The sequence below is a fragment of the Enoplosus armatus genome, chromosome 18, assembly GCF_043641665.1.
Source record: "Enoplosus armatus isolate fEnoArm2 chromosome 18, fEnoArm2.hap1, whole genome shotgun sequence".
In the NCBI taxonomy this organism is placed as follows: domain Eukaryota; kingdom Metazoa; phylum Chordata; class Actinopteri; order Centrarchiformes; family Enoplosidae; genus Enoplosus; species Enoplosus armatus.
In genome coordinates this window covers 10,858,134-10,875,912 of record NC_092197.1, presented here as the reverse complement: position 1 = coordinate 10,875,912, position 17,779 = coordinate 10,858,134, and the positions used below count along the sequence as shown (strand labels likewise).

The window sequence follows — 17,779 nt, the reverse complement described above, 5'->3', positions numbered from 1 at the left end:
TCGACACACGGGCGGCACTGGTGACTGGCGCAGTTTATCACACAGCATCATGTCAACTGCTGGCACCCTGGACGGTGTATTTTCCGGTAGTTAAGAGTCAGAAGATGAAGTGTGATTGCACTAATTAAAAAATCGAATTAGGTGCAACAACAGAGTTTACCTCAAGGTCACAAATTTACGTGAACCCATCCTCCATCACTCCAGTTAAGCAGAGATTTATTCTAAAACCAAATTATTTCATGAAATAAGATGAGTTGCCTTTTTCATTTGGGATCCTTGAGAAACCTTTGTATTAAAAATGCATAAATATGCAATTCTACCCTAATGTTATTATATAATTTGCTCTATTTTATGGCCTCCCTGGGACAGTCTGACCTATTTGACCTTGTGAGATAGCCCATGGGTCAAACTCTAAGACTTCAATTATCATAACTGTAAGTCCCTCCCTTTCAGGACATTTTCATGGCTTACTTTTGTTAGCATATTGGAAGATATATCTTAGGTCTTCACACCAGTTTTCAGGCTTTAAGTACAGTACACTACATTACATATAAGTCATGTACATATGGACATGTGGGTATTATTTAACAAAATGCAAACCTATCTTTTAAATGCTTTTGTGATGGGACCCAAATCAAAGTGGACACATTTTCTTACAAGAAAGAAACTAAAAATAGTACTAAAATTGAATGTACTAAAAGGTTTGTGTACGTATTATGTCCACAACTGAGTTAAAATTATGTTTGACCCACTCCTGGATAACACCTCTGGCTATGAAAACACTGACTTGTGAACCATGACTCCCCTGAAAAGGTGAAGTTGTAAATCAAGCTGCAGCGTGTGTGTTGACTTCCCCTAACAACAGGGCAACCTCATTAGATGATGAATCTTGTAAGTCTTTAGGGGACCCTGTAACCTCTAATGCTACAAAAAACACACTGAGGGCATGTGGGTTTATTTCTAGCTGTCGTCGCTGTCAAACACAGAACAATATGCCTAGACCTGTACATTTGAAGCTTGCTCGAAAAAAAGGAGAGGTATAAAGTTATTGTTGTTCTACCACCAGTAGGAGGTAGAACAGAACTATTGACAAGGATGTCATCTGGTGATACACTGAATTATGCTCTTTTGGAGATGAAGTTTAATAAAAAATGTCCAATTTAATTACATTTTAAGAAAAGGGTTGTACAGTTGTATGATCCTGCTAAACTTTTTCAACTTTAAATTAAGAAGATCTAGTGGCAAAAAGAAACATTCATAATTTACACTGACAATCAGTGAGCTGTCTAACTGAAGCCCAGTGTTTTTTTTCTATTTTTAACACCAACACAAAAGTGTGACGTTGGGGAAACCTGTTGTAAGGTAACCAAACGTTATTTATCACTTTGAGGCATTTCTATGCTGCAGAGACAAACACTGAAATGTCATGGCAGCATGTATGGAGACGAGAGCTACTGGATGCTATGCGTTGAAATCTCAATTGTATGTATGATGAGTGGAAACAGCTGTACAAAAATCTATGAAACCTTGAATTTGGGATAAACAAAATACAAAAAATAAGATCAACAAGTAATTAAATAGACACATATTTGGACACAAATATGTATTTCACAGGGATGTACATGACCCCATCTGTGTAAAAATGTAACAAATAAATCCATAGAAAGTCTCCAGTCCTCTGTACATTTCTTCATCCAGTCATCCAGCTGAAAGATGTGCTCTTTAATATGAGAAAACTGGGTCTGGAGAGTTTATTATGAGTCTGTTTTGTACAATCCCAGCAGAGAACAGCTTCTCTTACTTAGAAAAAGTCTGAGGCTTTCCGTCTCTTGGGAAGTTGCAGCAGATTGTCTGTGAGTGATGTAAGGTCCTGAGAGCTCGGCGTCTTGGCTTTGTTTGGTGTTGGCGTTCCTGAGGGAGTGGACGGGCCCCCGAAGGGAGACTTGCAGACTCTATGTGAGGGCGATGGGGTGTAACTTGCTCGTAGTGCTTTGTCCGTGTATTTGCTAGACGTCCGATTTACGAGCCTCTGCAGGGCGGGGGTGAGGGCAGGGCTCAGACCTTTAGGCGTAAGACTGAAACACAAAGATTGATGTGGTCAGTTAGTTTATAACAGTGGCAATTCCTTCAATAAAGAAAACTAGTCTAAAATAATTTAGAATGTAAGCTTTCCCCTTTCAAAGAGAGGAGTTGACAGATGCAGTAAGCTGTTGTTACTTGTAGAAGAAGATATAATCAAGATTGCAGAAGGTCAAATGTCTTTACCTTGCAAGGTTCTCCGTGACCTTTCGCAAGGCCTCCTGCTTCTTTGCGCGGTTTTTAGCGGCAGCTTCATTGGCCATCTTTAAACCCAGCCTCTCTCGTCTTCCTGGTTCTGGTATCTTTTACAAACAACATTTATTAAATGTCAACATTTTACAACTTAATATCATTAAAAATGAATGATTAACAAATCATTACAGCTACCACTGAAGGTTCAGTACCTTAAATGATGGACCATGATTCCTCTCAACATATGGGCTGTCTGATCCATCCAGACGAAACGGGGTGCTCTCGATCTCACCCCAGGTCATCAGAGGCGACTCAGCCATACCTGAGGGGACAACGACAGCTTTCAGAAATCCAATCCAAATGTAGGAAGAGTTATTCAATCAGTCATTTAAGGCAACATTTAGTTTCATCTGTCTCAGAACTGTTACTACGTTGAGGAGGATTTTAAGACCTACCAGGTGCAGGGGAAGGCATCGTTTCAAAACCATATCCATTCACGGTTGGGGATTCATGTGGGATGAGCTCTTTCCCATCAGGTCCTACTTTACCCTGTTTGAACTGGATAGAAAATGACATACATCAGCAACATCATTCATCATTCATGAATTAACACTTCAACTGAAGAATAGACTGCCATGCAGAGACAATTCATGCACAAGCACCAGGCACATTCAGGCAAAAACAAAACAACAACATCATGCCTTCCTCCTGGTTTTTATATACCATGTTCCTAAATTTTACCTGTGCATTGAGGGCCGCAGCCTGCTGAATCTGGCTTTTGTTAAGAGCCTTGCTGAATGGGTCTCCAGCAAAGCGTGTGTTCTTGTGAACTACCTCCCGTGGCTTCTTAAATAAAGCATCATCGTCTTTAACACCTGATTTAAAAAAAGAAAACACATAAAACTCTTTCTCCACAGCTTCATTTGACCAATTACATGACTTCAATAGGGATTTATATCTATAAAAAAGAAAGAAAGAAAGAAATCCAAGTTTGGTCTTCTTACCCTCTGGATAATACATCAAGGCATTCTTTGCTTTGTACTCCCATGTCTCAAGTCCAGCTTTGACACATTCAAGTGCTGCTTTCTCTACTGATGGTAGGGCAAGGTTCTCCTCATGGCGCTGAAAAACAGTGAAAAGAGTTAAGAAATGTTTTCAATGTAGTCCAGGGGTTAACCAATGTTTTAATACTCATCTGACTGACTGATCAACTGCAACTTCAAACAAAATCATGCAACCCTCATAACCATCAAAGATGGGGTTTCTAATTCTATGATCAGCACATCTGTAATTTCATATATTTGCTTTGAATTTAACAAAAGCTTATAACTCTGTGCATACATACCTGTTTGAATTCAGCCTCAGCCTCATATAACCAGGCGTGCCTCAGCTTCTCCTTGTCTTCTGCCAGATCCATTATATGCTCAAATGATGCATTATCCTCGCTGGTATTTTTAGCAAGGAAACGATCCAGACAGGGCAGCTCTTTCTCTTCCTTGTCATCATCCTTGCTCTCTAGAAACAAAACAACGATAAAAATTGGATTAAATTACTGTTAACCATTTGTAAGTCCATTCATTAGAGTATTACTGCCAAACATGATTTAGATAAGTCGCAACAAATAGTTTTAAAGACACAGATCTGTGAGTTTATATAATCACACAAATAAAGCTAAGAGCAGTATGTTATGTTATCTGTGCATCATTTTAAACGGGATACTTACCCCCATCTAAACCTTTACTGCCATGAGTGGAAGAGGGAGACCCTGAGCGGCCCACTGGCGTCTCAAAGCTGGCCGGTGTCACATCTTACATACAAAAGAGGATGACGGAAAGAAATAGGTGTAAAGTGCATTCAGACTTGTAAAAAAAAATCACTGACATGTAGAAGCAAACAAACACAGGGTGTCCTTTCTGTTAATAAGGTATAACAACACGAAAACACAGTGTTCAATTTCACTCATGTTACTCACAGGGTGCAGAAGACCGTGGTGTAGACTTAGTCAAAGATGATCCATATCGGATGGATATCTCTCTCATTCTCCCTAGGTCACCACTTTCCTCTGCTTCAAGATAGTCCTTCTGCGCTTGCAATTTAGTGACATCTGGGAAGAAGTCCCTCTGGATGATTTTCTCTAAACTCTGTTAGAAGTAGACAGGTAGATACATTTGACTTTGGACACAGGAAGATAAGGACATGATCTTTGCTATTATAGAACAACAAAAAACAATTACAACATTGAAATGTATTTCCCAGGCAAGTCTCACTTTTATTCAATCTGGCATATTTACTTGACTTGCTGGTGCCCAAAACAAAATAGGATGGTAGGGCAGCAACTAACCGTTACTTTAACTATTGATTCATCTGCAGAATATTCTCGTGATTAATGGATTGATCCTTTGGTCTATGAAATGTCAGAAAATAGAGAAATACAATTTCTTCACAGAGATCACAATTTCTCAGACCCCAATACTTTTTAAAATGTCTTGTTTTTGTCTGACTGACAGTTCAAAACCGAAGGATATCTAATCTATAATGACATAAAACAGAGAAACGCTGCAAATCCCAACATTGGAGAAACTACTAGCCGATAACTTATTGCTGTTTTGATTGGAAATTTACTTAAAGACGATTCGATTATCAATATAGAAGCCTGCTATTTCTCTGTCCAAGTAATAGTTTCAGCTCAACAAGATGGTATCATGTGATAGAGCAGGATAACGGATATTGTTGAGCCTGATACCATAATATGACAAAACATAATATAAATAATATTAATGCCAAAATTGCCAATAGCCAAAAATCCAAGACCTTGTCTGGTCTCTTATCATTACTATGCTATAACTCACATCACATTTTAAATTACTCCTAAAAGAAACAGGAGGTGGGGTAGGTTTCTTCTGATTTGAAACGTCACTTTTCTACAAGCACAAGGGCACTAAAGAGTTCTTGTAAATGACTCAATCCCTAATTACAAAACACATAGGGCTTAACACCAAAAGTAGTGTTTGTTACACTAAATAATTAACCTCTTAAACTGTCTTTGCTAGCATTAACCGAGCTAACGCAGCACTGCTGTTGTCTGATGACTGCTGACAGCCCGTCCCTTGGTCGTATCATTTAGCTAACGTTACCTCAATGTACTCCTCTTCATCAAGAACCTTTCTCTTCAGCTTCCCTTTGTCATTCTCCTCGGGTTGTTGTAGGATAGCCACTGTTGTGACCGCTGAAGGGACTAGGGTCCCGAAAAGCGATTTCCTCACGCTGGCGCTGCCCTCCATTGTGGACCGTGTTATTAGCCTCCTAGGCTAACGGCTAACGGCGATCCTTCTACGACAAACACCGACTGAATCGAAACGGAAGGCGGCTTTTGCACTTGAGAATCACAGTTTAAGTATTTTAAGCACACCGTATATAACTAGACACTCAAGCCTATGTGAACGTCACTAATTTTAACCAGTTAGCTAGCTAACTAGTTACCGTAAGCTAACTTTAGGACAGCGTAAAAACAACGTAGCACGTACACTCTGGAATATGACGTCACCGGAAGTTTACTGCGTCTCAGGAAATTTTCAGTTTAAAAAAAGAAAGAAATTTCTAGTGTAATTATAAATAATAATAATCAGTGTTGGTATGAAGGGGAGGCGAATTGAAGACGTCCAAGTTAATGATTACTATAACATAAAGATAAAAAAGTGTTTTTCAGTGTAATAATATTTCAATCAAGTGTTTTAGGTCCGATCTACTCACTTCAGAATGCAGTACTAATATTACCCAGTAAAGGAATCGGTGTATTATATTTTAAACGCTTTTTACAAAAACTATTATGAATATAAAACCATGGTGCATTTATAATAAAAATAATTATATATTTTGTATTTAACCTACCAAGTAATACCCAGAGGTTTCACTCTGATTCCTGTTATCTGCCCACCTACAGAATAAATACTATATATTCTAACCCAGAAATTACTTGTGACTCCACTAATTATCTCCTGAGCCCCCAGACTGATGATCAGTGCTTTAAACTGACTACTGATCACTGATATGGAGATCTGTTAGATGAAAGTTACTGGAAAAACCTACACACAAAACTGTATGGAGGAGTTTTTGAGCTAACAATGTTTAAATAAAGTGGAATATTTAACTTCTTATCTGATGTGTTCACTGCATGTCAGCTTTTAAATTGGTCTGACTCTTGGATGGAGCTTGGATGTGTTATGGCTTGTACAAAAAAAAGTTCCTCTCTCAAAACAACTTTATTTATTCTCAAGGACACTTTTTTTCCACAATCAGTGCAAACTGTAACAATCCATTAATAGATTCAAGATTTAACTTTCAGGATTAGTATTAGCATATACTGCCAGTTCTTCTATTATGCACTCAACCAATCAGATTTACAAATAGGCTACGAAACTGTCTACAGTCACATGATTTGACTAACCTAAAGAGTTTGTCTATTTTTCTGTCTGTGTATTATATTTTATATTTGAATAATAGCAAAAAATCATTTTGTAACTCAAGCACACATACAATCACTCTGTTTTTCAATGCTGTGGTCCATATATACAGTACAAAATTTAGTTTTCTGTGTTTCCCACACCAAACGATAGTCTTTTCTGACGCCTCCACTTTGCTCTTCGGTTTTTAAACCAAACCTATCAGCAGAAAAAAAGGTCATGTTATTAAGTTGTCATTTCATTGTTTCATGATATGCTATACTTATATAATTTGCACCTTGTGTATTCACATTTAAATAAACAAGTAGAAAAGCATTGGACACCATTATCAACACACATATAATTAAAACAAGAAAAATTGACTAGAGTTTAGGTTAAAATCCAGCGCTATCATATCAAATGAATTATTTACACTTCCTTCATCTGCCACAGCTAGCACAACTGGACTATTATTTGTTGAAAGGCTGAATGTGGGACAGCCGTCTTACCTCAACTCTTTCTTCTCTCAAGTGAGTGTGCTGTGCTAGTTTCTCCCTTGTGTTCACATCTGGATACTGGTTCTGCAGGAACAGCTCCTCCAGTGCGTTCAGCTGCTCCTCTGTGAAAATAGTACGGTGACGTCTGGTTCGCCTCTGCACCTGACCGGGCGACTGCTCCTCTCTGTGAGCGTCTCCCAGCCTGCAAGGGTCCGTGAGCATCGCTGGGGGCCACCCGTACTGACAGGCTGCAGGGAGGAGCAGGGAGGTCACTGAAGTCAAAACCAGTTTAAAGCGCGTGTCAACAGAGGTGACTCTTCTTATAAAGAGCATGTGTTTGGTCTTACCTTCATGAATGAAATCAGTCTGGAATATGTCTCCACAGTGGGAGCAGTAGCAGCAGCACAGGCAGGCACGATGCAAAGTCTCCACCTGGCCTCCAACTGGACTCACTGCCTTCTCTTTAAGTCCACATGGCCATCTGTCTTCATTACTGTTTGGATATTTGCTCAGTATGTTTTCAATAGTGAAAGGAAACTTTTGTCTCTCCATCCTGATCAGTCCGTCCATTTCCACAGAAATTCCAATAAAACACAAGCAGTGATGATCACGGGATATTGACACACAACACTTTCCGATAGTTCAGGCTCAGCTGCTTTTCTGCTTCTCCTCTCTCTACAACAGCGTGTCAGGCCCTTATAGTGAAATTGGGAGGCAAAAAAATAGTAAAACTATAATCCCCCCTATGGACCAGACACATAAAACGGTTGAAACTTAATTCCTAGCTAATCTGGGCAGTTTTGTGAAGAGGTTAGGGAGGACAGCAGATTCAGTTAATCTTGCCTCATTCCTTTCTCCAAAAGAAATCAGATTTCACTGCATAAAATGAGAAGTGGAGAGCTCCTAAGATCCTTATTGTTGAGGTTTTAGAGAAAAGGGGATTGCTTGGTATTAGAAACCTGGATTTAAAGATGAACGTTTTTTTTTTAGTGTGGCCAGAGACTTGTGTATGCCGAATCTGTGGATTAGCTCTTAAACTTATTTCATAATGTCACTTTCCTATTTAGCTTTATCAACAAATGATCTTTTGCAAATTAGTAGATATCCTTAGTGAATGACACAAGTTGAAGCGACGCTGACAACAACAATGCATACTAATTACACACAGTCATTAGGCAGTTGCAGATGAACAAATGATTCATCTTGCCAGTGACGTGTGTGCTGACACTAATAGATTTGTATGTATTACTCACTACAGATAAACACAAACGCAGAGGGTAAATTCAGGAAATGTGGTTTGTATTCGCAATCATGCATCATGTGTCTTATCTGTGTGGTGCAGTCTCACTCCTCTGACAATGTGCACAGCTGAGGTAAAGCTATTACAGGTTAAATTCACCCTCCCCAACAAATCCTGTGATTTCATACAAGGCAATACACCTTTTTTTTTTCTCAGAGAATTAATGGATTTCCACAATCTGTCTTAAGCTCCTCTTATAAGGGCTTTTGAAAACAGATAACAATAAACACCATCCCATCCTTTTCACTTGGGTTTAATAGCGCCAAGATTGTTGATGTATAGTTTGCGGAGCATGCGAGATTGCTATCTGCTGTTATTGTGGTTCTCAATAGAAGGAATTGTACCACATCCACATCGGTTCAAGCTGTTCAAAATTCATTACTGGGGATTAGAATGATAAAGGTTCATTTTGTTGTTGCAAGAGAAATATTTGGTACAAGAGGTAAAGTAAAGAAAAGCCACCACTACCCCATGGCTGATACAGCTTTTCTTGATTTGTCAGCAGCTGTTTGGACTGCTCTCTTCAATTTAATGTGATTTTTACCTGGAAATGTTATCAACATAAGAAATGGTTCCATTCAGCACCATTTGATTTTACAAGGCCCACTACTACCCTACAAATACACAACCTGAAGTGACATATAAAGGGGACAATACTGAGCAGATGATTTATTTTACTCTTTCACTCCCCAAAAACAAAAGCCAACCAAACACCAGATCAGATGTAGTGTGAGAAAAAAGCACGTCAATGCCAGGCAGAGGCTGAAAAAGAAATTGTAATTGCCTCTCTGCCTTATCGTGATGTGACACTGCATTTTGAGGACAGTAATTTCTGGGAAATATTACGCGGTTATAATGCAGAACTGTAATTGTTCTGATGGTGCTGAGATTCATTTCAGTATTATTCCCATTGACTAATGCGCCCATTTAGGTTATGTGTTGGGATCAGACACATCAAATGACTTCTCAAACAGCAGGTCAGTGGGAGAAAAATAAAGGACACAAATCAGATCAGTACAATTCAGACAGGAGATACGGGATTACAGATACACCCACACGCTGACATGTTGTATACAGCTGATAAATGAGCAGAGAACCCCACATGGCATCAGAGTATTCACGTGTGAAAAAAGGCTCAGTGTCTCTGTTTGCTGCTGGACCAGGGCCCAAAACGTCCTGGGGAATCAGAGATTGCAGCTGTGTGACCAGGAAATGCAGAGGATCAACCTTCCTCTCTGTGTTTCCTCCAAACTTGCTTGTGTGTGAGCCTGTGGAGGGACACGCGGGAACTGTTGAAGGCTCAGAAAACACATGTCAGATAGTGGATACCCTGAAGAATCAAGAAAACCACTCTGGTATCTGATGGCTGTGTAAATATAAATATTATGTTTCTCTCTCATATCTTTCCCCTGGAATCTGAAAATGAGCTCTGGGATCTGGTGTTTAATTTGTCTGGCTTCAACGTCACCCTGCAGGCTTTCTGAACTTTAAGGTGGTGTTGAACTCATAGTGACCATAAGTAGCCTATGTTTATGTTACTTAAATGAAAATATACAGTACACTCAACAGATATACTGATACAGATATATTTTACAGGAGTGGTGCTATATTTAAACCCCAAAGGAGGAAGACAAACAGTCCTTCACAAATGCCAGTATGTATATTTTCTCAATCCACTTTTCTAAGTCTGTATAAGTCCTATATTATGTAAAACCGTTTTTAACCTTTTAACCTTTTTTTTTGTTTAAATCTTCTTTTAACGTATTAAGATCAGTTTTGATGAGCAAGACTTCCAATATATGTTGATATGTATTGATTCAAGTTTCTCTATCACATGCCATTTAGCATGGTGTGTGCCTCTACACTACACTACACTACACTAATTCTGACTTTCTGAAGGTAATCTACAAACAGTTACATCATGACAGTAATCAAAAAAGGTTTAATAACAACCTTATATGGTATGTCATTTATGGGTGGTTGCGGTGACTCCAGAGATTTATATGGATTATATTTACTTTAACCTCACAATAGAGCAGGGCCGTAATGGAGGCCAGTGCAGAGTCGTGCGCCCCCCTGTGACAAAAGACTACAATGCCCACCGTTGAACGGCAGAGCGACACAGCGCGGCAGGCAGCCCGCCACTCGCGATAACTCGCGTTGGGGCAGAAGCTAGGCGGAAAAGGCGGGAGAAGACTGCCGCTTCCGCGTCCGCGCAGCACAGACACAGCAGTAGGGCAAAATGGACGAGAAGTTAATATTGGCTGTATATAATTACCCAGAGCTGTACAATGTTACTTTGCCGAATTACCGCTGCACGGAAAGTCGGGCAAATGCCTGGAGAAGCATCAGTATCGTACTGGGTCTCCCATGTGAGTGTTTGATTGTTTTTTTTGTTTATCACAACTTTACTGCCAGTTATTATTTGCTTAGCCGCTGTTGGTGTGTGCGACTAAACAGACAGACATGTGAAAACATTAGGTGTTTCTGGGAGACAGAGGTGTGTCACATGCCTGCAGGCGAACTTGTAGCTTTTTTTTTTTTTTTTTAACAGCGCGAGTGCAGCCCGGTGGTGTGGATGCAGCCGCGCGCACCGTGCTAGCGGTAGCAGCCGCAGCTCGCACGCCGTAGGCCGCGCTGCACCGGACGGCACGGTTCGGCTCTGCCACTGCGCCGCCAGCCGCGTGTCTCACACGACACGGCGGGGGAGGAAACATGCTCAGCGTCACGGACTCGCTGTATATACCGAGCCGCGTGCATTTCGTCTCCCTCGTTAACACCGCGAGCTCCATGTAAACCGAAAGCTTGTCGGAGACTCGTGGTAGCGTCGTCGGCGGCAGCACCACGGTGTGTTGGATAAAACACGTCAGAGCGAGGGCACGGAGGCCCCCAGCCTGAAATATCATCAGGTGCAGGGAGACATGGTCAATGATGGGGCGGCACATTACACGGATGACGGAACAATGACCTCCGTGGCGAAGCAAGACCAATATAAAAGAAATAATAGAGAATTACCTTAAGCCTTTCCTTGTGTAACTTGATTAAGATTTATAATTAAAGCATAATATTTTACTTTCACTTTTACTTTCATAAAGTAGTGTTATATTATATTGCTATATTTAATACCCCATTATAAACACTCTGGCCACTCCATTAGGTTCACCGTTACAATTTATTGTAATCCAATACAACAGGTCAGCCACAAATTCTACTTTTAGGAAGATTATAATATAACGTTCAGTTTTTTGGTAAAACTTCCAGGAGGTGTAAATTCAACTATGATTTTAGCGGCTTCAGAGTATTGTTCAGTTTTAAGCCATATGGTATGCATACTATAGTATAATCACCTGTAGAGGTGAAACGATTAGTTGATTAACAAGTCAACATAAAATTAATCAAAATTATTATAATCAGTTAATAATTTAACAAATTTTCAAGGGAAATACAAAACAATACTTTGTTCCAACTTCTCAATTGTGAGGATTTACTCTTTTTTGTCTTATTGTATAGTCAATTGAATATATTTGGGTTCTGGACCGTCAAAACAAGCAATTTGAAAAAGATATCACCTCTGGAATTTTATAGACTGAACAATGAATCCATTAATCAAAAAAATAATTGGCAGTTTAATCGCCAATTACAATTGACAGCACATAACATGTAAACATCTGGGCAGCAGACTACTCATCTGCACAAAATGTCATTTTATGGAAAAAATATTTTTATTGTAGCCACATTGTTGTATTGTATCAACAGAATTGTTATTTCTTGCTTCTTACCCTCTGATATTTTACTTTTCTAGCTGAGGAGTGTAAAAGAAAATGGAAGAACATGAGAGACCGGTACTTGAAGGAAGTCCGAATGGAGATCAAAAGCAAGAAGCAAGGAGAGATTGTGCAAAGTAGATGGAAATACAGACAACTTATGAATTTTATTGCACCCTTCACCGGATCAAGAAGTGGAGTGGCAGACATCTGTGGCAACAATGACGATGACCACGACAATCCTGACAACGAATCTGGAAGCGTGGAGGGAGAAACCACATCTTCTGAGGCAGTCAAGACACCGCAGCCCATCACAAAGGTCCCTGTGAGTCAACCTGACCTCAAGCCCCAGATAGCGTTTGTGACGCAGCTCCCTGCAATTTCTCAAGACGCGCAGATGGCCCAGCTGGCTGTTCTGGCTAAGATGCCATCAGGCCCACAGATCACTCCCATCAGCAAAACTGGACGTAAACGGCGCCTGACGCAAGAGCCACTTTCACTGCCGTCTCAAAGCACACCATCCCCAACAAAATGGCTGGTCAAAGACAATGGCACATCGTTTCCTAACAGGGCACGGGATGAGGACGAACTGTTTCTGCTGAGCTTTGTCCCCGCTCTGAAGCGACTTGCTCCACAAAAAAGGTGCGAGACAAAAATAAAGATCCAGCAGATTATGTATGAGGCGGAGTTCAACGTTGCACAGGCCGACTCTAAAGAGAAACAGCCGGAGCCAGAAGCGCAGGACTAGGCCAAACTGACTTTTTTTTGTACTTAATTCTGTTTTCTAAAAATCTCTTCCACAAAATCTATTTTTCATTCTTTTTTTACAGCACAAAGTGGTTGAGTTGAGAAGTACATCCCTTTTTCATGTGAAACAATGAAGAATAACTAAACTTGCTCAGTATTGAGCAAGTGGCTTAATTTTTTCACACCACTTTGGTTTTGGTGTGTCTTGATTTGCATATTTATTAGACGAGTAAGGCTCATGTGAGAATGAAGCCTTAATAGATTTACACCTTAATAGGACAACAGACAGACTTTGATTAACATCTTTATTTACACAGATTTACTGTCAATAGAGGGAATTCCCTTTAGAAAAGTGGTTCATGTTCAACCAACCAATCTTCATTTTAAATCTGTAATAATCTACAGTATTTTACATTTAATTACAGTGACATACAGAAAACTGAGCAAAAAAAAAAGAAGACTTTCCAAGTTGGAGAGTAACACTGTTTCATAAATTAATCTTTCAACTGCTTACATGCATCAACACATTTCTTTTTACTCTCATCAAAAATAAAGAGACAATGACATTGTTTTGATTCCACAAAATGTGTATGACTTTGGTACATTTTGCCGATGAGATGCATAATTTGTAAGATCAGGTACAACTAGATAAAAACAACACATTCTTAGTACACACAACGCTTACTGGGACACTTGAATAGAACAGAGCCACCATTAATGTTGTTAGTAACACCCGCTCTTCCTGCTGTGACCAATCAATAAGAGTATGGCCAACTGACTAAAACTAGTAAACAAATGTTTATAGGGATCAAGGCAGGGTAACGGGCCAAATCTAAGCCGAAAGGAAATTACCATATAAAACACATGGGATTGGAAGTATGAATGAAAAATCACCGGTGGTCTTATTTTGTTAAGCAGTAGAGTAGTTAAAGAATATATCTTTAAATACAGCAATAGTAGCAAAACAATACTTGAGAAGAATGCAATGTGAAAGAGCCCCGAGAATGATCTCCTCCACTTTCTCTCACCTGAACAACCTGCATCTGATAAATAAAAAAAGACCAACAACCGAGAGTCATGTCAAGCAGCATGACGTTTGAAGCAGTTAGCTGATGAAGTTTGGGTGAAGGAAATATAAAGAAGAATTAACTGTGTAAATGAGTTCAAACATTAGGAAACCAAGTTTATGTGGTTCACCCTGAAATGTGTTGATTAGCACAGATATCTTTATTTTGGAAAAACCTGCTTCATTCAAACTCGCATGGCTTTGTGTCAAGGAGAGAAACAAAATCAAGGAACCAAAAACGCAGAAACACATTGGTGGAAACCATGATGACGTGCCATAATGTCTCATCTCTGTCAGATCTTTTGGGTTACCCCAAGATGTTGTCTTTCCATGCATTTATGCAATCAGCAGCCAAAACATAATCACCAGAGCGACAAACAGGAAGAGTCGGGACAGAAACTGTTCATCCATGTGCTGCGGTGTCCCAGGAGCTGCTGTTTGGGAAATAGTTTAACAGACGTTATTTGATATGTTGTTGATTTAAAAGACACAGTTGTCATTGTGAAGTGTGTAAAACATAAATACCTGGAGGAGGTCTTCCATCATTGATGTTAAAAGCTGTAGCAAAAATGCCAAATGGAAAGGCACCGATTCCAAACGACATTTGGAAACCCCCATCTCCAAAGCCAAACCCTTGAAAGCCCTGTGAAACATACATTTCATCATTAATATGACGACGCATGTGGATTCTCTTAATGTCAAGCCATGTATTCACAAAAGGTGTGACGCAACAGCCAAAGCAATTTGTGATCACTCTCAAGAGTCTCTGAACCTCAGTGCTTAACATCTAATAGATCCCAGTGGGAAATCTCCTTTTGTTAATGGATAATGCACAGGTTTGCACTACAGCACCTACATCATCCTATGTAATGGTTTCATCATAAATGAATGTGACTCAACAGTTGACATAAAGCTGCCTAACATGTTTGGAATCGAGAAAGTACTGATCTGGCACAAAAACACCAAGTCATATATTAGCATATATAAGTCATATGCATGTGCATAGTACTTACACCACGGTTTTCTGGCTCAGGCCTTTGCCCTTGTGGTCGAGGGGGTGTTCTTTCTCTATAAAACAAAACCACATTTTATAAAGCCATCATTACACTGATTTGCACTGTTTATACAATCATAACATTTTAGAAACTTTTTAAGTTATTACTCTCAACCAGTGGTATCAAATGTTGCATTACAAAATGTGAACAGAACATATTCACTACTGGAGAATCCTGAGGAGTATTGTGATTACATAATACATGAAGTTTAGACTCTGCCTGACCTGCAATACTACCCAAAGTTACCCACCTGGGGTCTTGTTGACCTGTGCTGCCCCGCCCATATAAGGGGATAACTTTGTCTCGGCTGATGCCAGCTTTACACACTGGACACACTTGTCTGTTGGGTCTGGTCTCCAACCACTGCATAAAGACAAAGAGATATTAAGGACCTGACTGTCTGCATCAGTTATATACCACAAATAACAATGCATTCATTGGCATTTCAATAGTGAAAACAAAGATTGGTTCGGCTTACCTGATGCAAGCATGGCCAACTGATCAAGAGGGGATGCAAAGGAAGATGAGAGTTGAGGTGTTGGACAGGGAAGAGGTTTGATTAGTAAAATGTTATATGCATCCTCGAACCACCGACACATATGTACATTTACCACAAAATGGCACCCATGTATACGGTGTTCACAAATGAAAACAATTCATCCCTTCACTCGTGAAAATTGAGAGTGAGCTCAGCCACTAAAGAAAGGGGAAAACAGAGGACAAATGGCTTCCTGCTTTGAGATTCATCTTGAAAATGAAAAACTAATTTGGCAGTCACCACTGATATCAGACCACATGCTAAAGACCTGACCTGTCCTAAATGGACAGAAGTTGGCTAGAGTTATAGGAGAAGGGGTGGACCTGGCTACAGTGACTGGAAAGTTTTCATGGAAGTGAACAAGATGATAAAATCAAAACATGTTTGCTTACACACACAGCAGCTCCAGGCTTGTCTTTACAGAATTAGGCCTTCCCTTTGTAAACATTAAACTGGCAATCTTAACTCATCATAACTTAATTAAAAAAATAATAAAATCCTAAAACCAAAAAACATTGCTTTTGATCTAGAGAAGCGCTCGTGCTTTTTGAACAAAATGTCAACCAATATTTGATATTTTATGCATTTCTGTAAATGTCTTAGTCTTAATGCAAGTGCAAAACAGGTTCTGCTTTACAGACATGCCTGGTGGTCTTTAAATATAGACCAACATTAGTTTACACCATTACTGTTAGAGTAAAGATAACATGCAAATTCCACAAATCAGATATGAGCAATATACCTGATGATGGTTGTTGTTGTTGGTTACAAATGTTGGCTTTCAAAACCAATATACCCAGTTCACCTCTTATAATATGAAATGTAAGATTAGTTAGACTGATCTGGATCTGGACTGTCCTACAGCTGTGGCCTTAATACCTTTACTGAGGTTGGCTATCATGATAAACTGTAAATATGAGTGACAGACAGTAGTTCTTACCAGAAAAGGTGTCCACACAGGCTGATCACTGCATCCTTAGCGGTGTCCAGACATATGTTACACTCGAAAGTGCTGTCCTGGTTGCCACTGTCGGCAGCAGTCGAGCTGCTGGATCCGGGACTTGGGTTTTCAGTGGCCGCAGTAGAGCCAGAGGCTGGAGGGGGAGCAGCGGTGGCCATTTAAAAATAGATTAACTCAACAAGAAGGTACAGGTGGGGTGACTCCGCTGGCACCCAGCGCTTCAAAATAAGTACATAGGGAGGCCCAGTGGATGGGGGTTTGTAGTTAACAAAGAGGAGACGACGAGAGATTGAGCTTGACACAAACTGCTCTTAAAAAAGGAAAATCGAATAAAACCAACCGTCTGCTAGCTAGCTCCCATGTAGAAAAGGTGTTGTTACGGAGTTGCTAACGTTAGCAAGCGAAGAAGACTAGGGGAAACTGACAGTTTTAGAGTTTGACGGAATAACCGAATACAAAGCAACGAACAACAAATACTAACGCGTTGATCAGCACTTCGTTGATCAGAATGTGATTCTCTAACTGTAAAATCAAAACTTGTTGAGGGAAGTTGAGGAAATATCCTTACTGCTGGTTGCATCACACATCCGCAGCAGTACCACTAACCGGTAGTAGATCATGGGGGGAGGCAGGGGGCGTGGCTAACAGGGTGATTGAGGTTCTGTTGCCCTCAGTCAGGCCTATCAGGTGCCCGCACAAGAAGCTCCACCAATCAAGCATCAGTATCATTTGGGATGTTTACCATGAATTAACAACATTGACATAAAGTTGAAATGGCTAACATTTTAGGAAACAGTTGCCTATTTTACACATCCATCAGACACGAGGCAACATAATCATTCATTTGGAGTCGTGTTTCTGTCAACTAGGCGAATGTAAGCCCAGTATTCGCTCACTTCAGCTCTGTTTCAGCCTACATCAACTCTGAGAAAAATAGTTGGCTCTTTAACGTTACTTGCTAAAGCCTGGACTGTGTTCCCCAGCAAGCTAACTAAGTCTGTCAACCGTTTGGTGCTGGGCAGCTAGTACAGTCGTCTGACCTTTTTCGCAGAAAACAGCTGGCTGCTGCAGCTGGAAACAGGCTGGATGAGAGTGAGCAAAACCAAAACAATGAGCTGAAAGACACTGAAAAGCTCAGTGG

General features: G+C 40.1%; 4 protein-coding genes across 5 annotated transcripts; 1 reads left to right on the top strand and 3 right to left on the bottom strand.

Moving 5' to 3' along the window:
* Positions 1-1,164: 1,164 nt before the first annotated feature.
* Positions 1,165-5,552, bottom strand: ess2 (ess-2 splicing factor homolog). The gene is made up of 10 exons (XM_070924946.1): positions 5,406-5,552; positions 4,244-4,412; positions 3,995-4,078; positions 3,617-3,786; positions 3,276-3,393; positions 3,013-3,146; positions 2,727-2,829; positions 2,484-2,593; positions 2,266-2,381; positions 1,165-2,075 (listed from the first exon to the last, which is right to left on the bottom strand). The coding sequence occupies exons 1-10, from the start codon at positions 5,550-5,552 to the stop codon at positions 1,802-1,804; spliced, it is 1,425 nt and encodes a 474-aa protein (XP_070781047.1). The 3' UTR covers positions 1,165-1,801.
* Positions 5,553-6,851: 1,299 nt separating this feature from the next.
* On the bottom strand, positions 6,852-7,777 carry LOC139300878 (homeobox protein goosecoid-2-like). The gene is made up of 3 exons (XM_070924044.1): positions 7,555-7,777; positions 7,220-7,479; positions 6,852-6,929 (listed from the first exon to the last, which is right to left on the bottom strand). Exons 1-3 carry the CDS (start codon positions 7,775-7,777, stop codon positions 6,852-6,854), a joined length of 561 nt encoding a protein of 186 aa, XP_070780145.1.
* A 2,972-nt stretch (positions 7,778-10,749) lies between these two features.
* LOC139301653 (uncharacterized) lies at positions 10,750-13,094 on the top strand. The gene is made up of 2 exons (XM_070925093.1): positions 10,750-10,879; positions 12,310-13,094. The coding sequence occupies exons 1-2, from the start codon at positions 10,750-10,752 to the stop codon at positions 13,017-13,019; spliced, it is 840 nt and encodes a 279-aa protein (XP_070781194.1). The 3' UTR covers positions 13,020-13,094.
* A 215-nt stretch (positions 13,095-13,309) lies between these two features.
* Positions 13,310-17,151, bottom strand: rnf185 (ring finger protein 185). Of its 2 annotated transcripts, none has more exons than XM_070924740.1 (6): positions 16,618-17,151; positions 15,618-15,636; positions 15,390-15,502; positions 15,098-15,152; positions 14,610-14,727; positions 13,310-14,518 (listed from the first exon to the last, which is right to left on the bottom strand). In XM_070924740.1, the coding sequence occupies exons 1-6, from the start codon at positions 16,794-16,796 to the stop codon at positions 14,421-14,423; spliced, it is 582 nt and encodes a 193-aa protein (XP_070780841.1). In that variant the 5' UTR covers positions 16,797-17,151; the 3' UTR covers positions 13,310-14,420. The 2 variants fall into 2 exon arrangements, with proteins under 2 accessions (XP_070780841.1, XP_070780842.1); XM_070924741.1 differs by having other exon boundaries at positions 13,310-14,515.
* Positions 17,152-17,779: the final 628 nt, after the last annotated feature.

Excerpts from the sequence above, each read along its gene's own strand:
- ess2 (XM_070924946.1), bottom strand. The coding sequence starts at position 5,552 with ATGGAGGGCAGCGCCAGCGTGAGGAAATCGCTTTTCGGGACCCTAGTC. Across the intron at positions 2,830-3,012 it reads CTGCGGCCCTCAATGCACAG|TTCAAACAGGGTAAAGTAGG; the intron begins GTAAAATTTAGG and ends TTTTCTATCCAG. Across the intron at positions 2,076-2,265 it reads GTCACGGAGAACCTTGCAAG|TCTTACGCCTAAAGGTCTGA; the intron begins GTAAAGACATTT and ends TTTGTGTTTCAG.
- LOC139300878 (XM_070924044.1), bottom strand. The coding sequence starts at position 7,777 with ATGGACGGACTGATCAGGATGGAGAGACAAAAGTTTCCTTTCACTATT. Across the intron at positions 7,480-7,554 it reads GACTGATTTCATTCATGAAG|TGACCTCCCTGCTCCTCCCT; the intron begins GTAAGACCAAAC and ends TTTTGACTTCAG. Across the intron at positions 6,930-7,219 it reads TGAGAGAAGAAAGAGTTGAG|GTTTGGTTTAAAAACCGAAG; the intron begins GTAAGACGGCTG and ends TTCTGCTGATAG.
- LOC139301653 (XM_070925093.1), top strand. The coding sequence starts at position 10,750 with ATGGACGAGAAGTTAATATTGGCTGTATATAATTACCCAGAGCTGTAC. Across the intron at positions 10,880-12,309 it reads TATCGTACTGGGTCTCCCAT|CTGAGGAGTGTAAAAGAAAA; the intron begins GTGAGTGTTTGA and ends TTACTTTTCTAG.
- rnf185 (XM_070924740.1), bottom strand. The coding sequence starts at position 16,796 with ATGGCCACCGCTGCTCCCCCTCCAGCCTCTGGCTCTACTGCGGCCACT. Across the intron at positions 15,153-15,389 it reads ACAGGTCAACAAGACCCCAG|AGAAAGAACACCCCCTCGAC; the intron begins GTGGGTAACTTT and ends TTTGTTTTATAG. Across the intron at positions 14,728-15,097 it reads CTGAGCCAGAAAACCGTGGT|GGCTTTCAAGGGTTTGGCTT; the intron begins GTAAGTACTATG and ends TATGTTTCACAG.